This window comes from Adiantum capillus-veneris, chromosome 5 (genome assembly GCF_014529385.1).
Source record: "Adiantum capillus-veneris isolate H3 chromosome 5, ASM1452938v2, whole genome shotgun sequence".
NCBI lineage: Eukaryota > Viridiplantae > Streptophyta > Polypodiopsida > Polypodiales > Pteridaceae > Adiantum > Adiantum capillus-veneris.
In genome coordinates this window covers 76,081,530-76,099,656 of record NC_140935.1, presented here as the reverse complement: position 1 = coordinate 76,099,656, position 18,127 = coordinate 76,081,530, and the positions used below count along the sequence as shown (strand labels likewise).

General features: G+C 45.4%; 1 protein-coding gene across 1 annotated transcript in view; it reads right to left on the bottom strand.

Moving 5' to 3' along the window:
• Positions 1 to 18,127, bottom strand: part of LOC147457550 (metal transporter Nramp1-like) — a 106,748-nt gene that overhangs the window by 25,868 nt on the left and 62,753 nt on the right. The window contains exons 6-7 of the mRNA XM_086512419.1: positions 17,478 to 17,587; positions 17,179 to 17,360 (exon numbers count right to left, since the gene is read on the bottom strand). Coding sequence (XP_086368545.1) covers positions 17,179 to 17,360; positions 17,478 to 17,587 — 292 coding nt within the window. The remainder of the gene's footprint in view (positions 1 to 17,178; positions 17,361 to 17,477; positions 17,588 to 18,127) is intronic.

Here is an 18,127-nt window from a genome sequence, read left to right as displayed (position 1 = left end):
ATAGTGGTCTCTCGGCCGCATGTGCAGTTTGTGACCGTCTTGTGGAGAGTCAGTGGGCCTGACACTCTGGTTCATCTGGCGGGTCAGCTGCTTCCGCATCTTCGAGGCTCGTCCTGTACCACCAGCAGAGACTGTTAGGGATCTTTGCCTAGAGCTGATCCATACTCTCAAAGGACAGTTTGAGAGACTCCAGGGCAGTTCCGACCGCATGCGCGAGCGCAGAGAGGCTTTCCTTCGACTCTGGAGTCCTGGGCCTTTTTTCACCATGGTCCAGGGTGTGCTCAGATTGCATTACCGTCCACCTGTGTGGATTTTCCCTCCTCCCATCTCTTGAATTTAGCCTCATTGTACATCAAGGTGGTAAGGTACGTAAGGTACGGTACGTATTCGCTACGACCTGTACGTAGTACCGAATGGATAGAGTTGTTAGGTACGTAAAATTCGTAGGTTTTTCTTTTTAATTCCAAAAACCTACAAAACGGTCTATACTTGATAAAAAATTCATAAGTATCACTCCAAGGATGTTAGTTCACTATTCTATAAACCAAGGCAAAGCTTTCATACGAGTTCCTGATCGTGCTTGCCCTCCTATATTCACCACCGCAATGATGTTCGTGTGTGCTCTATAAATGCAAGTTGTATCGAAATGTCTACAAAACTAGGTGTTGGGATAAGACTAAAGAAGGGCAAACCAAAAATTCCTGCCACAATAGGGTTTATTTCCACATATTACCCACAGCACTGTGGCAAAAAAAAAAAAAAAGGTACAGTACGGTACCGTACGGTACGGACGTACGGTACCGTACAGATCCGTACGTACGTACCGATCCTACCTTGTTGTACATATGTTGTTTTTTCATTGGCAGAGTCTCTCCATCATGATTGTTGTAGCCCTCTCTTGTAGAGGAGGTTGTAGCCCTATGGGCAATTTCATTAACTAATAGAAGGATCTTTTTCTTGGGGGAAAAAAAAATGATGAAAAAGGAAAAAACAAGACACCTCAGACTGCTGATCCTGAGAATGGAAATGTTGCAAAAGGCAAAAATGTTGGGCCTAGTGATGCTAACTCATGGGTGGTGCCTAAAAAGACAATGAAGATTCGCACCCACCCTCCTCTCGTGATTATGTTCCCCGTATTAATGCTAATAAGAATGTATCGTTTAAGCAACTTCCTTGTAATGACAATCGCACGTTGATTGATACATAGGAAAAAGCGTTGCATTCTTACAAAGATGTACTTCTTGGTGAGACTTCCACCCCCCATGCAAATCCTAAGGACACGTTTCCTACATTAACTCAAAGGATGGGTTATGGTATGGATGTAGTGGATGGAGATATGTCTATGGGCACCTCTATTTGATTCCTATGTTTTTTGCCTCTTGTAAATATCATTCCTAATGCATAGAAACATTAAATGTATCTCATACAATGTGCGTGGGTTATGTAACCTTGATAAATGACACTGACATGGCACTATGTAGTATGTACATACATGTAGGGCTAAAGATTTCCTTTGCCGCTGTGAGCGGGATGGAAACACACACAACGCCTAATGACCCAACACACACTCTTGGGATGATACACACACACATTATGGGGCACCACTCGGCTTCCACAACTAGCCTGGCCGAGACAGGAAACACACAGACGAAGTGAGAAGAGAGAGATTTCCCACTTGCCCACTCAACACTCACACATACACACTCACACACACACTCTCAATTCCGCTCAAAAGAGGCAAATTGTTTTTGTTTAGACTCAATGAAGCTCAACCCAACACCAATGGGGCAAATAGTTTACACAGTATTGAGGAAATACACCAAATACAACCACAAAGTTAAGCATAGGCTTCACTCACCGGAGAAGATTACACAAAAAAACAGCAAAAAAAGAGTAAGGAATTTGGCAAAATCGACAGCGCCATCGCGTCCGGAACGGCCCAAAACCCCACTCTACAATGTCAAAGTGCTCAAATCCGACCTCGGATGAGCAATTTACGGCCAAAACAGGCTCCGAAAACCCCAAAAACACACCTGCGGCTATTCCTCCTCTCTTCTCCACGTTTTTTTTGGTCTTCTCTCTGTTTTTTCAGTTCCCACACTTAGCTTTATTAGTTGGGCACCCTTGGCCTTTTAGATGACCTCAAACGGACCCCGAACAGGGCAAAAACTGACTTCGCAGTGCATAGTTGTCACCCTGCTGCATCCATGCGCACACCTGGCACTCAAATTTTCCCAATAATGCATCCCGCCACAACGTGAAGTGGCCCCAAAAAGTGGTCCTAATGATGACCTTTCTGCATAACTCTCACAAGAAAACACCACTTTGTGTCCGTATTCTTCCACGTGCAAATATTGACCCCGTTCGGCCTCCTGACGCCACTCGATGCCATCTGACGCACCTGCTTACCTCATGTCGTCGGCCCGCGGATAGCTTCCCCGAGAAGTTTTACGCGCTACCAACTCCTCCTTATTGTAGGAAAAACACACTAGTACTGATAATAGTGAAAATCGATGCACTATGTACACCATGTCCTACCTGTACACATGTGGGCCCCACGTAACCACCTGGCTCTGAAAAATGGGCAATTCTTTATTTGATGCACCATGCATGTATATGTACATATGTGCAATCCCTTGCTCCAAAAAACTCCTGACATAATTTGCCCATCCCCTAGCCTGCTAGATCATTCATGATCAACAGCAGCAAAGAGAGATATGAGACTCGCCGCATCACACGTCTCCTCATCCCTCACCAACACTGCTTTATCCACAGACAGCTCATCTTGCTCCACCATTATCAATCTAGCATGATACAATTTAAGACGCAATCCATTTACCCTTGACTTATGTAGAACACCATCTAGGTTAGCCAGCTGATATGTGCCATTTGAAAAACACTCCACTACCTTGAAAGGGCCTTCCCACTTAATTTGAAACTTCTTTTGGAAGGTGTTGTCCAACTTACTATTGTAGCGCAAAACCAAGTCATGTTTCTTGATACCCTTACTTTTGACCTTTTCATTTATCTTTGCCAAAGCCTTATCCTGCATCTGCCCATAATGCTCCAATGCGCTCATCCTATCCAATTGGACCTCTTGTAACTGCAAGAGCCTCTCTTTGAATGCATCACTAGGCGGCCCAAGCAACTTCTCTAACATCTTGACCGCAGGCAACTCTACCTCCACAGGCAATAGTGCTTCCTTTCCATACACCAAATGAAATGGAGTAAACCCTCTACCTGTCTTCACCGAAGTACGGTAAGCCCATAATGCACTAGGCAATTCCAAATCCCAATTCTTTCCTTGGTGCTCTGTCACTTTAGAAAGAATTTGTACCAACTCACCATTGAATCTTTCATTTAAGCCATTACACTGCGGGTAATAAGGAGTGGTATGCTGCTGCTTAATCTTCATCTTTGTGCATAAGAAGTCTAGCAGTTTAGCTCTAAATCCTGGCCCCTTATCTGAAAGTAGCTCTAATGGCACCCCAAACTTGCAACATATTTCATCATACACAAATTTTGCCACATCCTTTGCAGTGATCTGTTTTACTGCTATAGCCTCTGTCCATCTAGAAAGATAGTCCACTGCCGTCAAAATATAGCTTTTGCCCCTGCTTGTGATAGGTAACGGGCCTATTGCATCAATCCCCCACTTTTCAAACACATCAAACGCCATAATGGTTTTTCGTAGCTCTGGCTTCAACACTCTCTTCCCAAATGCTTGACACCTATTGCAAGACCTACACCAATGATGAACATCCTTCTGCAAACTAGGCCATACATACCCCTCTTGCAAAATCTTATGCAAGGTGATCTTTAGAGCAAAATGGCCACCACATGCGCCTTCATGATTCTCTTCCAACACTCTGTAAAGCTCCTCCCGCCAAGGTACACGTCTCAACACGAGATCAGCCCCTTTCATGTATAAGACATCACCAATCAATTTGTACCTGTATGCTCTACACACAAAACCATACTTCTTAGACTTCTAAATCTCCTTTGGAATGATTCCTGTTAGGAAAAACTCCTCTTCTTGAGCCAAACTTTCCCGGCCATGATAAAGAGGTAAAGTGGTCCTCAACACGAATAGCTTCCCAATCATGCCTTGAGCTGCTTCATGTGCCTCTCCCTTTAGAGCACGTTCAATGTGTCTGATGCTCCATGCTTCAAACTTTTTTAACAGGCCTTTAATTCTGAAGCACATTTCCTTCAATGAGGTGTTCTTGCTCTTCCACACACCCAGCAATTGCTTCACCACTAACAAGGCATCACCTTTTATGCTCAACCTTCGAACCCCATGCTTCAAACAAATGTGTAATCCGGCTTCCAATGTAGCATATTCAGCCTCATTGTTACTATGCGCATCCAATTTGAACCCTCTCTTGCATACTAGCTTCCCCTCTGGATCATAAACTGCTATACCCCCTGAAGCTGCATCGTGGCTCTTTTTGTATGAACCATCAAAGAACAACACATGTGCATTGCTGATCTGTGGCACTTCTTCAACTACCTTTCTCACCACCTCTTCCTTAACAATAAGGGGATTCTCCTTGTAGGTTAACAAATCAGCTAGGGTAGCCCTTGTACTGTCTTCCACTAGAAAAGAGAACTCAAACTCTTGCAGCTCAATTACCCATTTCTTCACCACATTTGACATGTTAGTACCATTAACTAACTGTGGCAAAAAGGCATAACTCGTCAAGAAAACAAAAGGTCGTGGTAGCAAGTAATGACGAAATCGTCGACAAGCAAATATTACATTGGCCATCACTAGCTCTACTTCCAAGAACTTTCTCTCCGCTACCAACTTCACTCGACTTGCACAATACACTGGCCTCATATAATGGCTGCCCTTCCCCTTTTGCAATAGCATGGCTCCAATGGCATCATCCCCTACTGATGGATTTACATAAAATACTTTCTCCCAATCAGGAGCCTGCATGGCTGACAACCCCCCTAACACCTCTTTCACCTCTTGAAACACTTCTTCACACTTGTCATCCCATTGCAATGGATCATGCTTTGCCACTTGCTGTAATGGATAAAGAAGCTGCGAAGACAATGGAATAAACCGTGCCATGTACTTCATTTTGTGTATAAAAGTTGCCAATTGCTTCGTACTCGTAGGTGATGGAAGAAGAATAATAGAGTTAACCTTTTCTGGATCAACCTCAATGCCATTTTCTGACACCATATGGCCCAATAACTTCACCCTTGGTTGTGCTACATGACATTTCTTTGGATTTAGTTGTCCTCCACATTCATCATATCGAGCCAATACCATCTACAGCTTCTCATGGTGTTCAACCCTACTGCTGTAGACACAGAAGTCATCCATGAAAGCTTTAACACAACTACCAATGAATGGTTCCAATACCCAATTTGCTCTCTCTTGATAGAAGGAAGGTCCATTTGACAACCCAAATGGCAATACTGTGTAGCAATAGCAACCCCATGGCATAATGAAAGTTGTCTTTGTGCGGTCTTTAAGAGCAATCTTCAATTGAAAATAGCCTGAAAAACCATCACACACACTGTACCTCTCATAACCTGCCACTGAATCCAAGATCTGATCAATGAATGGAAGAGGATATGGGTTCTTCTTAGTGGCTGCATTTAAGGGTTTAAAAGCTACACAAATCCTCCACTTCCCATCCTTCTTTGGACTGACTACTACTGGACTCACCCATTTTGTGGTCTCCACAGGGACTATGAACCCTGCCTTCAACAACTTGTCCACCTCTTCTCGCAAGGCTTCCATTTGCTCTTGACCCATCCTTCTTAGCCTTTGCCGCACTGGCTTAGCACCTTCTTTCAGCTCTATATGCATCTCTTCACCCTTGAACCCTCTGATCTCTTCATATGAAGTAATCAACAAATCAAGAAAACTAGCCAGCATGTGCAAATATATATCCTTCTCCATAGTTGAGAGGTCTCCACTGATCATTTGTGTCATCAATTCCTGCTTCTTTGACAACTCAACCTTGGTTTGCATCAGCCCTTCAATCACTTCATAAAGCCCTTCACTTTCATCTTCAACCTCATTCGCAAATGCAACTAAACCAAACTCTTGGATTTCTTTGTCCATCAAAAGAAATGCAACATCAGCATCCTCATCACTATTGGTAGTGCTATCACTGTCCTCATCTGTCACCGTGGAAGAGTCTTCATCACTAGACTCATCCTCATCTTCATAAAGCTCCTCTAATCGTTTCCTTGTGTCCATATTATAAAGCTTCTTGGTACCTGTCTTTCCATAGAGGCTAATCGTACCATGTCGCCAATCTTGAACAGCTCCCACTGCACGTAACCATGGTCTGCCCAGTATAATAGGATATGCTCCCAACCCTGCTGGCATCACATGAAAATCAGCCACTGCCTTTGCATCATATGCCTCCACCTCTAAGGTCTTTACAACACCCAAGCATTTTACTTTTTGATGGTTTGCCAATCTGATCCGAAAACCAGACACCCCAGCCACTGTGAGACCCATCTTCTGAACACATGAGTATGTTATGATGCATATTTGGGCTCCGCCATCCACATAACCTTGTCCCAAATTTTTCCTTTTATGCCACACATCTACTATTGGACAAATGTCTGGTAGCTCGTCCATTGCCAACACCTTCACTGAACCTCTCTCTGGCTCTTTCTCCATTGGGTTAACCATCCTCTTCCACTGTCGCTTTAGCTTAGGCACCATCTCTATAAGCTGCCCAAAAGTAACATCTGCCTTCCTGCTCGTCAGATCCTCCTTCAAGTCATAGCTTGATTGCCCATCCCCTAGTGGAAAATCTGAAACATGAAACTTTCGACGAGCTCTCCTTTTCCTCTTGGCCTTGACATCCTCGCCTTCATGACTCTTTCCTTTCTTCTTACTAGGACCTGGGGCACTTCTTCCTTCCTTATCCTCTGTGGTCCTCTTCCCAATAGGCATCACTAATGTATCCTCTAGCTTTGATGCCTTCTCCAAGGTGACTACACTTAGCACTTTTGTCTTTCCCTTTTCCTCCTGGGTCAGTCCACTGGTTCCTTCGTCTCCCTTAATTTCGATGCCATAATCATTTGACCTAGTTAACACCTGTCTTGGCAATGGATACATGTCTCCCCCCATTCTTGGTGGCTTATCACATTGCGGGCTGATGTGACCCAACTCTCCACAATTGTAACATGTGGGCGTCTGCCTCCAAAACCTACCATTGCTTTGTCCAACACCATTCCTAGGCCTTTCTTCACCTCCTGGCTGATTTGCAAACCTCCCTCGACCTCGATTATTTCCCACTTGACCTAGCATGTTTAGGCTGAGATTCTTCATCAAATCTACCATTTGCTTCATGTCTTGTCTTAGCCCATCATCTTGCACTGCTGTAGTGACCACTGCTGACATAACTTGAGTAGTAACAGGAACCACTGGTTCGTGATGAACCCCTGACATGCGACCTTGTAAAGACTCTATAGGCTGAAATTCAGACCTCATGGGCAAAGACTCCACCCCTAACTGGCTCATTTTCCTCAACTTCCACTCTTTGTTTCTTGATACCTCTAGTGCATCTTCATATGTCCTAGGCTTCTTTAGCTCCACTCTCCAACGTATATTCTCCCAAAGACCAGCCAAGAACCTGTCCTTCTTCATCATGTCAGGCGGGGGTACCTGTGGTGCTAAGGCCTTGCACATTCGCTCCCATGCCAATGAAAACTTACGTATGTACGCATCTACTGGCTCACCTTCCTTTTGCACCAAAGCCTGTACTTCTTGCCACACTTTGTCAGGATCTTTTATCTTCACAAACTCCACTTCCAACCCATGTCGTAGATTGTCCCAACTCAACCTTACAGGTGGATCAGCCACACGCAACTCCTCTTCAAATGCTTTAGACCAAACTCGTGCATCACTCTTCAAACAAATTTGGAGAAGGCGTAACATTTGCGTAGGGTCATGAATCTGGTTGCTAATGCAGGCAACCTCCATCTTTTCGAAAAATTCTTCCACATCTTCATCACTTCTTCCATGAAACTCCGGATAAGAGAAAGCCATGGCTACCCAAATTATGATGCTTTGAGAACCCCTTCGAACACACATGCAAGAACCCAAAACTTTTCACTACCCAATCCCCAGAAACTTCAATGGAGCTCAGCTTTAGATAAGGACAAACACATGCACATCAAATGAGTTTTCATAGTTAATCATCGGAATGACAACAGGCAAAGGACATTCGAGGATCTCTCTCAATCTTCTTGGCCCAAACATAAAGACTATGCGCTGCTGGAAAAAGATCTTCCTGGACACATGAACATTAATCTGAATTCTTTGAGTTAAATGAAAAGGAGTGAACTGAGGGCCATTTTGATCATCCATTAAAGCCAACCATGAAGCTCCCAAAAAGGCACACCTGACTCAACCTCTGATTTTGCCAAAATTTCAGCAACATGACAGCATAAATGGCTTAAAATACCAAAAAACCAGCCATCATAACTTAAAAAAATTTTGGCAGAGTTTCCCCAGAAGTAGAGCAGTGTGAACCCAAAATATAGACTGTCTATGTATGCATAAACTGCCAACAATAGAACCCGAGCATCAATTAGGAATCACTAGTACATAGCCTATGGCGAGGTCACAAAAAGGGTGCTCCAGCTACCTGTATCACCGAAAGGATCTCTACATTTGAGAATCCCCCAGCTCAATAAAAACCTCACGCTATCGACCCTCACACGAAGGCTAATGCAAATCGCATATAGTCAAGTCTCAGAAATGACTATCTTCTAGACCAAGTCTCAGAAATGGCTGGGACTGCCAAATACAACCAAGTATGGCTCCACAAATGCATACAATGGCAGTTTCCACAAGTAACGTACAATCCAGCAGACAATGCGCTCAAATAGGCGCCAAGTGATGCATACCCACAACAACTGCAAGTGACATCACTGCTAGTATATCACTGTACTCCAGCTACCTGTACCTGTGTGAATCACTTGTACCTGTACCTGTAACCTATAATCCCGAATCTCGAAGCTTGAAGCTCGAAGCAGAAGGTACTCGAAGAAAATCCTCCTTGGGGGCGCCAAAAGAATGTGAGTGGGATGGAAACACACACAACGCCTCTATAATGACCCGACACACACTCTTGGGATGATACACACACACATTATGGGGCACCACTCGGCTTCCACAACCAGCCTGGCCGAGCCAGGAAACACACAGACGAAGTGAAAAGAGAGAGATTTCCCACTTGCCCACTCAACACTCACACATACACACTCACACACACACTCTCAATTCAGCTCAAAAGAGGCAAATTGTTTTTGTTTAGACTCATGAAGCTCAGCCCAACACCAATGGGGCAAATAGTTTACACAGTATTGAGGAAATACACCAGATACAACCACAAAGTTAAGCAGAGGCTTCACTCACCGGAGAAGATTACACAAAAAAACAGCAGAAAAAGAGTGAGGAATTTGGCAAAATGGACAGCGCCATCGCGTCAGGAACGGCCCAAAACCCCACTCTACAATGTCAAAGTGCTCAAATCCGACCTCGGATAAGCAGTTTACGGCCAAAACAGGCTCCGAAAACCCCAAAAACACACCTGCGGCTGTTCCTCCTCTCTTCTCCACGTTTTTTCTGGTCTTCCCTCTGTTTTTTCAGTTCCCACACTTAGCTTTATTAGTTGGGCACCCTTGGCCTTTTAGATGACCTCAAACGGATCCCGAACAGGGCAAAAACTGACCTCGCAGTGCATAGTTGTCACCCTGCTGCATCCATGCGCACACCTGGCACTCAAATTTTTCCAATAATGCATCCCGCCACAACGTGAAGTGGCCCCAAAAAGTGGTCCTAATGATGACCTTTCTGCGTAACTCTCACAAGAAAACACCAGTTTGTGTCCGTATTCTTCCACGTGCAAATATTGACCCCGTTCGGCCTCCTGACGCCACTCGATGCCATCTGACGCACCTGCTTACCTCATGTCGTCGGCCCGCGGATAGCTTCCTCGAGAAGTTTTACGCGCTACCAACTCCTCCTTATTGTAGGAAAAACACACTAGTACTGATAATAGTGAAAATCGATGCACTATGTACACCCTGTCCTACCTGTACACATGTGGGCCCCATGTAACCACCTGGCTCTGAAAAATGGGCAATTCTTTATTTGATGCACCATGCATGTATATGTACATATGCGTAATCCCTTGCTCCAAAAAACTCCTGACACCGCGTATCGGCTTGTATGCTGCTTCGTTTTCCAGTGATGGTTTTTCATAAACGGTTTTGGGCATTTGGCATTTTCTCACCCACATTACAACGATTCGCGGCCCTCTTCATGTGGTCAGATATTGGGCTTACTAGACCCTATGGCAACATCCATCACATTCACGTAGATCCCTTCCCGTTCTTCAAGCTTTCTCTTAGGCAATCTTTACGGTTCGCCTTGGAAGTTAGTGATATCACCGCAAAGATACATCAGTTGCACCTGGTTTGCCACTACAACTCTGCGCGCCAAAGAGAGCCGTGTCAAACTCCAATGAAGCAGTTTCCACCTAATGGACAGGAGGAGGGGGGAAGTCTGCTGCTCTAGGGACAAATCCAAGCCAACTTGACAACCCAGATAGCGTATAGGGAGTCCCTAGGAAAATCCACCTTAAGCCCTCACCTAGCGACCAATCAAGCATAGGAGCACTACCAACCCAGAAAGCCAATGTCTTCCTCCAGTTGATCAATGCTCTTGATGCACAACAAAACACCTCAAGAGCCTGCTCACACCCGTGCAAATTGGCCTCCTAGCCCTCCAAGTACAAGGCTGAGTCGTGAGCAAACTCAGCGTAAAGTAGCTCGTCTCCCTAATAGGGAGCTCTGAACCATGCAAGCCAACCTCCTCTGAAGTCAAAAATCTGCTGCCTCATCATAGAAGAGAGAGGAAGGGGGCAAGAGGGAAACCCCTGTCTAACCGAATGCATGAGCATGAAGCGTTCCCCTCTTCCCCCTTCCAAGAGCACCTAATTGTGCGTGCATCTGTAGAGGGTTGACACACCTCTGATCCAAGCATCTGAGAATCCCATGTTGCAAAGAGTTCCCTCCAAGAAATTCCAGTCAACTTTGTCGTAAGCCTTCTCAAAATCGAGGAGTTTTGCGAAACCTCTCCTCGGAGACGCACGAGGGTAGACGCCTCTCAAAAGATGAAAATGTTGTCAAGGATACTAGGCTCCTTGACAAAACCTATCTGGGTCCCATGTATAATGCTCTCAAGTAGCGGCTGAGTCCTCAAACTCAAAGCCTTTGCTAAGATTTTGTAGGCTAGTTGAGAATGGTATGGGTCGCCACTGTCGAATCTCATCCAAGGAGCCACCCTCCTTGGAAATAAGGTATATCAAGCCCTCACTCATGTTGTCAAGCATCTCTCCAGTGTGCAAAATGTATTGGTAGGTGCTACAAAGATCCAAACCAAGCATGTCCCAATACTCCAAGAAGAAGCTGGAAGTCAAACCATCCTCCCCTAGACAACTACCCCGGGGGAGTGCCCTTGCCCCTGAGGGCCTCATGGAGCTCCTCTAGCTAGAGAGGAATCTCATGCTTTGACGCATCTCCTCAGTAACAAGGCAAGGCATTTGCGCCCAACCCTGCTCTTTGCATGCATCCTGACACTCTGATTGTGGCTTAGCTGACAATAAATCACGGTAAAAGTCAGTAGTAACTGCACGCATATCCTCAGGCTCTGAAGTAACTGACCTGTCGGGTCTCCTCAACTGGCTGACATTGGTGTGAGCATGGCGGGGCCCCACCGTCTCAAAGAACTCCCCAGTAACTCTGTCACCCACCTGGGTCCACTGAGATGCCTGCCGATGAAAGGCAAACTCATGACGATGCTCCTCAATGCTAGTCAGCTCCTGTCAAACCAGTCGCAACTGCTCCCTCAACCAAGGACTCTCTGGGTGGTGCTCCTGCATCCGTCGCAAGGAAGCAATGCTTCATCAAAGACGCTTCTCCTCCTCCCTAGTTGCAGCCAAGCAAGCTACAGACTCCTGGAGGAAGAAGCGACTAAGCTCAGCAACTCTACCAGCAGGGGTGCCCAGACTGTCCAAACTCTCTGTCCAAAGTGCCACCACCAGCTCTCTGAGCTCTTGATCCAACAAGATTCTCTCAGGGATGCGCAGCATCGTACTCTCACTCCTCTGTCTGTCTGTCACAGTAAGAAACACTGGCGCATGATCAGAAAATGTAGTCCCTACTAGAATGCAAACAGATCCTCCCATCTCACAGTTGTGGTCACTGGAGTCGAAGTGATCTATCCGAGATAGATTCACTACTCCTACTCTGCCATCAGAGCGAGAGAAAATTAAGCTGTCTGGGGGCCGCGCCACAAGGCCTACATGCTACAAAACATTTGAAACTCTCAAGGTCACATAAACATTCCCAAGCTGCCAGCTCAGCCGCCTGCACAGTAGCATGGCTACCTCAATCATGTCTGAGGGGTCCTCCAACATGTTGAAGTCTTTCCCGGCACATTTGAAACTCTCAAGGTCACATAAACATTCCCAAGCTGCCAGCTCAGCCGCCTGCACAGTAGCATGGCTACCTCAATCATGTCTGAGGGGTCCTCCAACATGTTGAAGTCTTTCCCGACACACCACTGCTCTGAATGGGGCAAGGACTCTACAATATGTGACCAAAACTCAGCTCGTTCACTTGCCGCATTGGGCGCATAGATGTTTAGAAAGCCCATGAGGAAACCATGACCCTGCATAGTAATCCATTAGGCCCTGCCTAGCACAATAATGCCTCTGCCCACAATGGTCTGCTTCCATGAGTCTGCAATAGTCATACATACCCCTCCCTCAATGCCTCCACGCCCAAAAGCAACTGACCAAAATGTCTCATAACGGCCACGCAAAATCTAACCACATCGTCGAATGCCAGCTCTAACAAAGATGGTGCTCCTGAAGCATAAGAATATCAATCATACCATCCACAAGGCATCGCTGAATCTCCTGACGCAAGCAACCCCTCTGAGCTGAAATTGGGGTCCACCTAATCCCTGCACATTCTATGAGACGATCCTCATGGATTCAGTGAGAACAAACCAATGCGGCAACAACAGCCAACCTCGCTATCTTTGAGTCCGGCTCGAATGGGGAGTAATCCGCAGCCGAGCGACCCCGAGATAGTCGTGACCGTAAAGTTTGTCCAACCCAGGCCTAGGAAGAGCATGTCGTCCGTCAGGCTACATCCTCTATCCAAGAGTCCTCATGTACATATACATAGCAAGGTGTACTCTACATGTCAGGAAAAAAGGTAACCACAATGTGCCTACATCCTGTTGTATCTGGTGGTGTCACAAAGAACTTGGCTAACGGCAACAGAGTCTGTATCAAATCTCTCAACCCCCAAGTCTCCAGCGTGATGGTCGGGTCTCGACACTAACGGGTCGTACATGAGACGCCCAATCGCTGGCAAAATCGATGCAACCCTAGCTGTACTCGCTTGCCCTACGCTATGTGCGTACTCTGCATCATCAGGACTAGCTGTCACAAATGGATGTGTCGACTCTGACTCCTGGAGGATCACCTCCCCCTCATCCATAGGGACTCGATATGTGTGTCCTGATATCACCTAATCAGCCTCTAGCATGAGCATATCAAAAAACTCCATATCTGTCATCTCTACCTATGTCTCTAGGAAGAAAACCTGCTCTACCTCTACCTACACAAACTCTAAGAACACCTGTTGTGTCTCACTAGAGCACTGCCGCTCTATCTCTATCTCTACAGATTCCACTGGCATGTCTTGCACAGCAAAATGCTTTGTCTCGTGAGCATGGTAGAGCTCACTTGAAAAGGAGACACGTCTCATCTCTCGCTCAAAGCATGCCAACAACAAAATCGAGACTATGCCGTCTCGTACCTCAGACACATGCATAGGATATACTTAGCCACTGCGGGCTCCTTTGGCAATCACTGATGAACCGCAATGCATCTAGAAAGACTGCTCTCTAAGCAGTCTCTGACGACCAAATTATGCTAATTGTCTCACTGAGATCAATCTCTGTCTCAGCTGAGGAACGTAGCGCACATGTCGTAGCGTGTATGACACACCACTGGACAATGACATACAAATGTCTTCTTCACTCCTATGTCAAACGCCAAACCATTGGCCAAGTGCACACAGCAAAAACTCCTACTAGGGAAGGTGCTAAACTAGGCATGATGCGGTGTGACGTGGAAAACTGCATCCTCATCTAGCAACCAACGTGAAGAAGTGTCACCACTCAAATACATGTGATCAGGAGGAACACTAGAGGGAAACGTGACATCACCATCACTGGCATGTGAAGCCACCACTCTAGCATGTGTCAAAACCTCATCTGCACCACGCATAGATCTCCAAAGTTGTGAAGCATAACAATAACGAAATACTGAAAGGGGCGTCAGTCTTTGGGGCCAGTGCGTCTCGGCTCAGAACTCCGTCGATCCGTGTCAACTCTCCATCTCTCTCTATTCAAGTTCAATTCAGTTATTTGAAGTTTTTTTTCGTGTATTGCTATTTTCTCGCTTGGAGTGTGCAAGCCTGCAACAGCAAGCCAGAGGTATACAAATCTTTACTTCTTTCCTGGCGTTATTGATTGCTTTTAGCATGAATGATGGTTCCTTTTACTTTCCCTAAAGAGAGGGAATGAGATAAGAGTGGTAGAGATGTGTAGAGAGAGAGAGAGAGAGAGAGAGAGAGAGAGAGAGAGAGAGGAGAATGTCACCCGATGGGGTCCCAACCAACACTCTCAAGGGGACCCCAAAATCGTTGCCAATGTGGTATTTCCTTTTGATTGCATAAATGGAATGTACACACATGCAATACCTCAAGTGCAGACTCTACTAACTCGAAGGGGAATATCATTGCGGTAACTCCTCGAGACGAGGCACCTTCGGGGTTGATTTGATGCACCTTTGGATCCTTCTCAATGTGGGATTGCGGATGGCCACCAAGAAGTAGATATTGCACTCCCGATGTGAGAGGAATGAAGGGTTGAAGGCTGTAAAAACACACATCTGGCACGTAAAACGCAGCAGATCTATCGCATAAAGCAGGGCTGAAAACACAGATCTTGATGATGTCGATGATGGACGGCAATGGGAACACCCGATGTTGGTGAGGGAACGGCCAAGGAGAGGCTCAATGGGCTGCCGAAGTACCGGACCGCATCTAGATGGATAACTCTTGCAAATCTTACGCACCTCCAACGAGGGAAGGGCTGAAAACTGAAAACGTTGGGGCTGATGTGCTGGTCTTGCAAGTGCTAGGGCTGAAATGCACAAATGCTGGCTGATCTGGACCAAAAACGATGGGGCTGATCTGGTCCAAAAACGTTGGGTCCGCTCTGGTACAAAACATTGGGCTGATCTGTAGCGCTCCAAAACTTATGAGAAAACGCTGGCCTAACTGCTCCATTTATATGACTTTTGGCCAGGTCGAGAATTTTAGCTTAGGTCGGGAAAAATGCAAATAAGCACACGGGCGATAATTCACTCCTTGGTAAACCATTTGACAAACCGACTAGATCGACACGTTCCTCTAACCTGGACTACATGCTCATCGTGCCAAATGCCCACCTTAGTGTAATAACATCTGTCAAACCGCGCGTACAAACCATTTATGCAAGATGGTTCCAAAATTGGAAAATTGGGTCTAGGAGTCGATGAAGCATGTCCACGTGGCACATAGAGCCATGTGCACGTGACATCTCAGGATATTCATGGATAGATCTAGATGCGGTGATGACCGTCATTATGATATGTTTTTGCTAATCTAGGCTCTACTTCATTTTTTGTTCACATTTGTTTTGCACGAAAATGTCATTTTTTTCTGTTTTTCTATAATTCTAGGCTCTGTGAAGACTGCCAATTTCAGATTTTTTGTTAATGCAAGTTTTGATGTGGTCAATTGCTGAGTTTTCCTCTAAAAATCAATCTTAAAAAAATAGAAAACAAAAGAACCAGAAACGCCATGTAATGGGTTGGGATTTTTTGAATTGACCAAAAAAAAAATCAACGTTCTCCGATGCTCAGTGTTCTACACCTCTTGAGAACTTGGAGGAGCATCTGTCCCAAATTTCTTCAGTCTTGCAAAAGTGTTGAGAAGCAAGCCTCAAGCTAAATCCTAACAAATGTCGCTTTTTGGTTACAACGTACGCTTTTGGGCCCTGTTGTGTTTGCTAAAGGGTTGGCTCGTGATGCTCATAAAATAATTGTTATTTTAAAGTTGCCCCAGTTGCACAACCCTAGAGGTGTGCAGAGCTTTGTTGGCCATACCGATATCATCACCGCTCAGATGTATGTTGATAGTGCTTGAGCCTCAACCTCTTACACAATTGACTAGTGCATTTGTTCCTTTTCAGTATTCTCAGACTTGGGCACAAGCTTTCGCTTATTCAAACACCTATATTGGTTGCCTCGGATTGGTTTCCTTACATTTCATGGGCACATTGATGCTAATTTGACTAATGTAGGCATTGTCCCGACTCATCCAAGCAAAGATTTCAACTTAGATCACCCGGTGTACTATGCTAGCCATTTGCCCACCTAAAAGCCCAACTATAGCACCACTAAAAGGGAAGGGCTTAGTGTTTGTCCCTCGCCGGATGCATCCTACACACATGACATGACACAAGCTACACTCATACAAAGGTGAGCATAGAGGTGACACAAAGGTGACACAACCTACACACATACAAAGGTCGCCATATCTTTCAAAGCAACTATCCAACATACCCCATTCAAACTAGCTTAGGGTCTTGAAACTATTGCTTCATTCGAACTCAATGCAGGTTCTCCATTGGTCGGCACACTCCGTGTGCTTGGTGGCTTACAATCTACGCATTTTCTCGCTCTGCTATGTCTGGAGCAAGCTACGCAATGATTTTGCATCTGTTGTTGATGTCATACGGGTAATGAGCTGCTTCAATGATAGTTTCCTTCAAGGAGAGAAAAATGATGCTATTGGATCCTGAGGCTTACATGTACTAAGCATGCCTATAGCATCTCGCGACATGCTTTCTATGAAAGAGGTAGAAATTAGAGAGAGGAGGAGAGGTTTCTTTTTTTTTTTTTTTTTTTTTTGGGGGGTCTGGGGGGGGGGGGGGGGGGGGGGGGGGGGGGGGGGGGGGGGGGGGGGGGGGGGGGGAGCGTTACTTACGGCATAACCATTGCCCCAAGCAAGGAGATCGCCAGCCCGGTGGCACCATCTCCACCAAGTCGTGGTACAAACATTCCCTTGAGAATTTCTTTTGATGATGGTCTTGCATAACCAAGTTCTGCAAAGAAGCATGCAGCCATTGTAAAAACCAGCAGGGCAATCAGCATTTCCAGCTTTCTTACCTAAGCATAAAACATAGTCGTAAGATTAAAAGTGTATAACTATACATTCTAAGTGAAAATGTATTACTATGCATTCTAAGTGAATACAACTGGCAATACGATTGGTCAAAGGCATACCCCATATTGTTGCAAAGCAAGAAGAACAAGGGTGCTCAATCCTGTAAGAAGAACTCCTACCCACACAGGAATATGTAGCAACAGATTTAAGGCAAATGCTGTTCCCAGAACTGCATAACAGAAAGCAATCAACTTTTAGCTTCAAAATTATGTGCAAAATTAAAGACAACCTCATCGCAAACATATAGAAACCATCACTATAGGGTGTGCGTGCGTGCATATATGTGTATGTGTGCGCGCAGGCACGTGCATTCTTGAGTCACCACAATGTCTAAGAAACTACAATTTAATTCAAATGAAGAATGTGGCATAAGGTTCAAGCACAAAGGGTGGAGCAAAAAATTTAAAACTTCCAAAGCTGATGGAGGGGAAAAATGGACAAGCACTCAATGAATGAATTCCTTTGAGCTTGTGAAACGCTCAAAAAATGTGTCGTGGCCTGCAAATGCTCCTCACAATGTGAACTAGAAAAAGAATGCTCAAAAGAATGAATTCCTTTGAGCTTGTGAAACGTGTACGGATTTCGTAAATTGCGTTGGTGGCTTTTTTTTGCTAGCTTTTGCGAGGAGTAGCTTTTGAACCAATCGCTTTTGAGTTTACTGCTTTTGGGGCTCTGCTTTTGGCATCCCTTATATCAATAAATAAGCCCC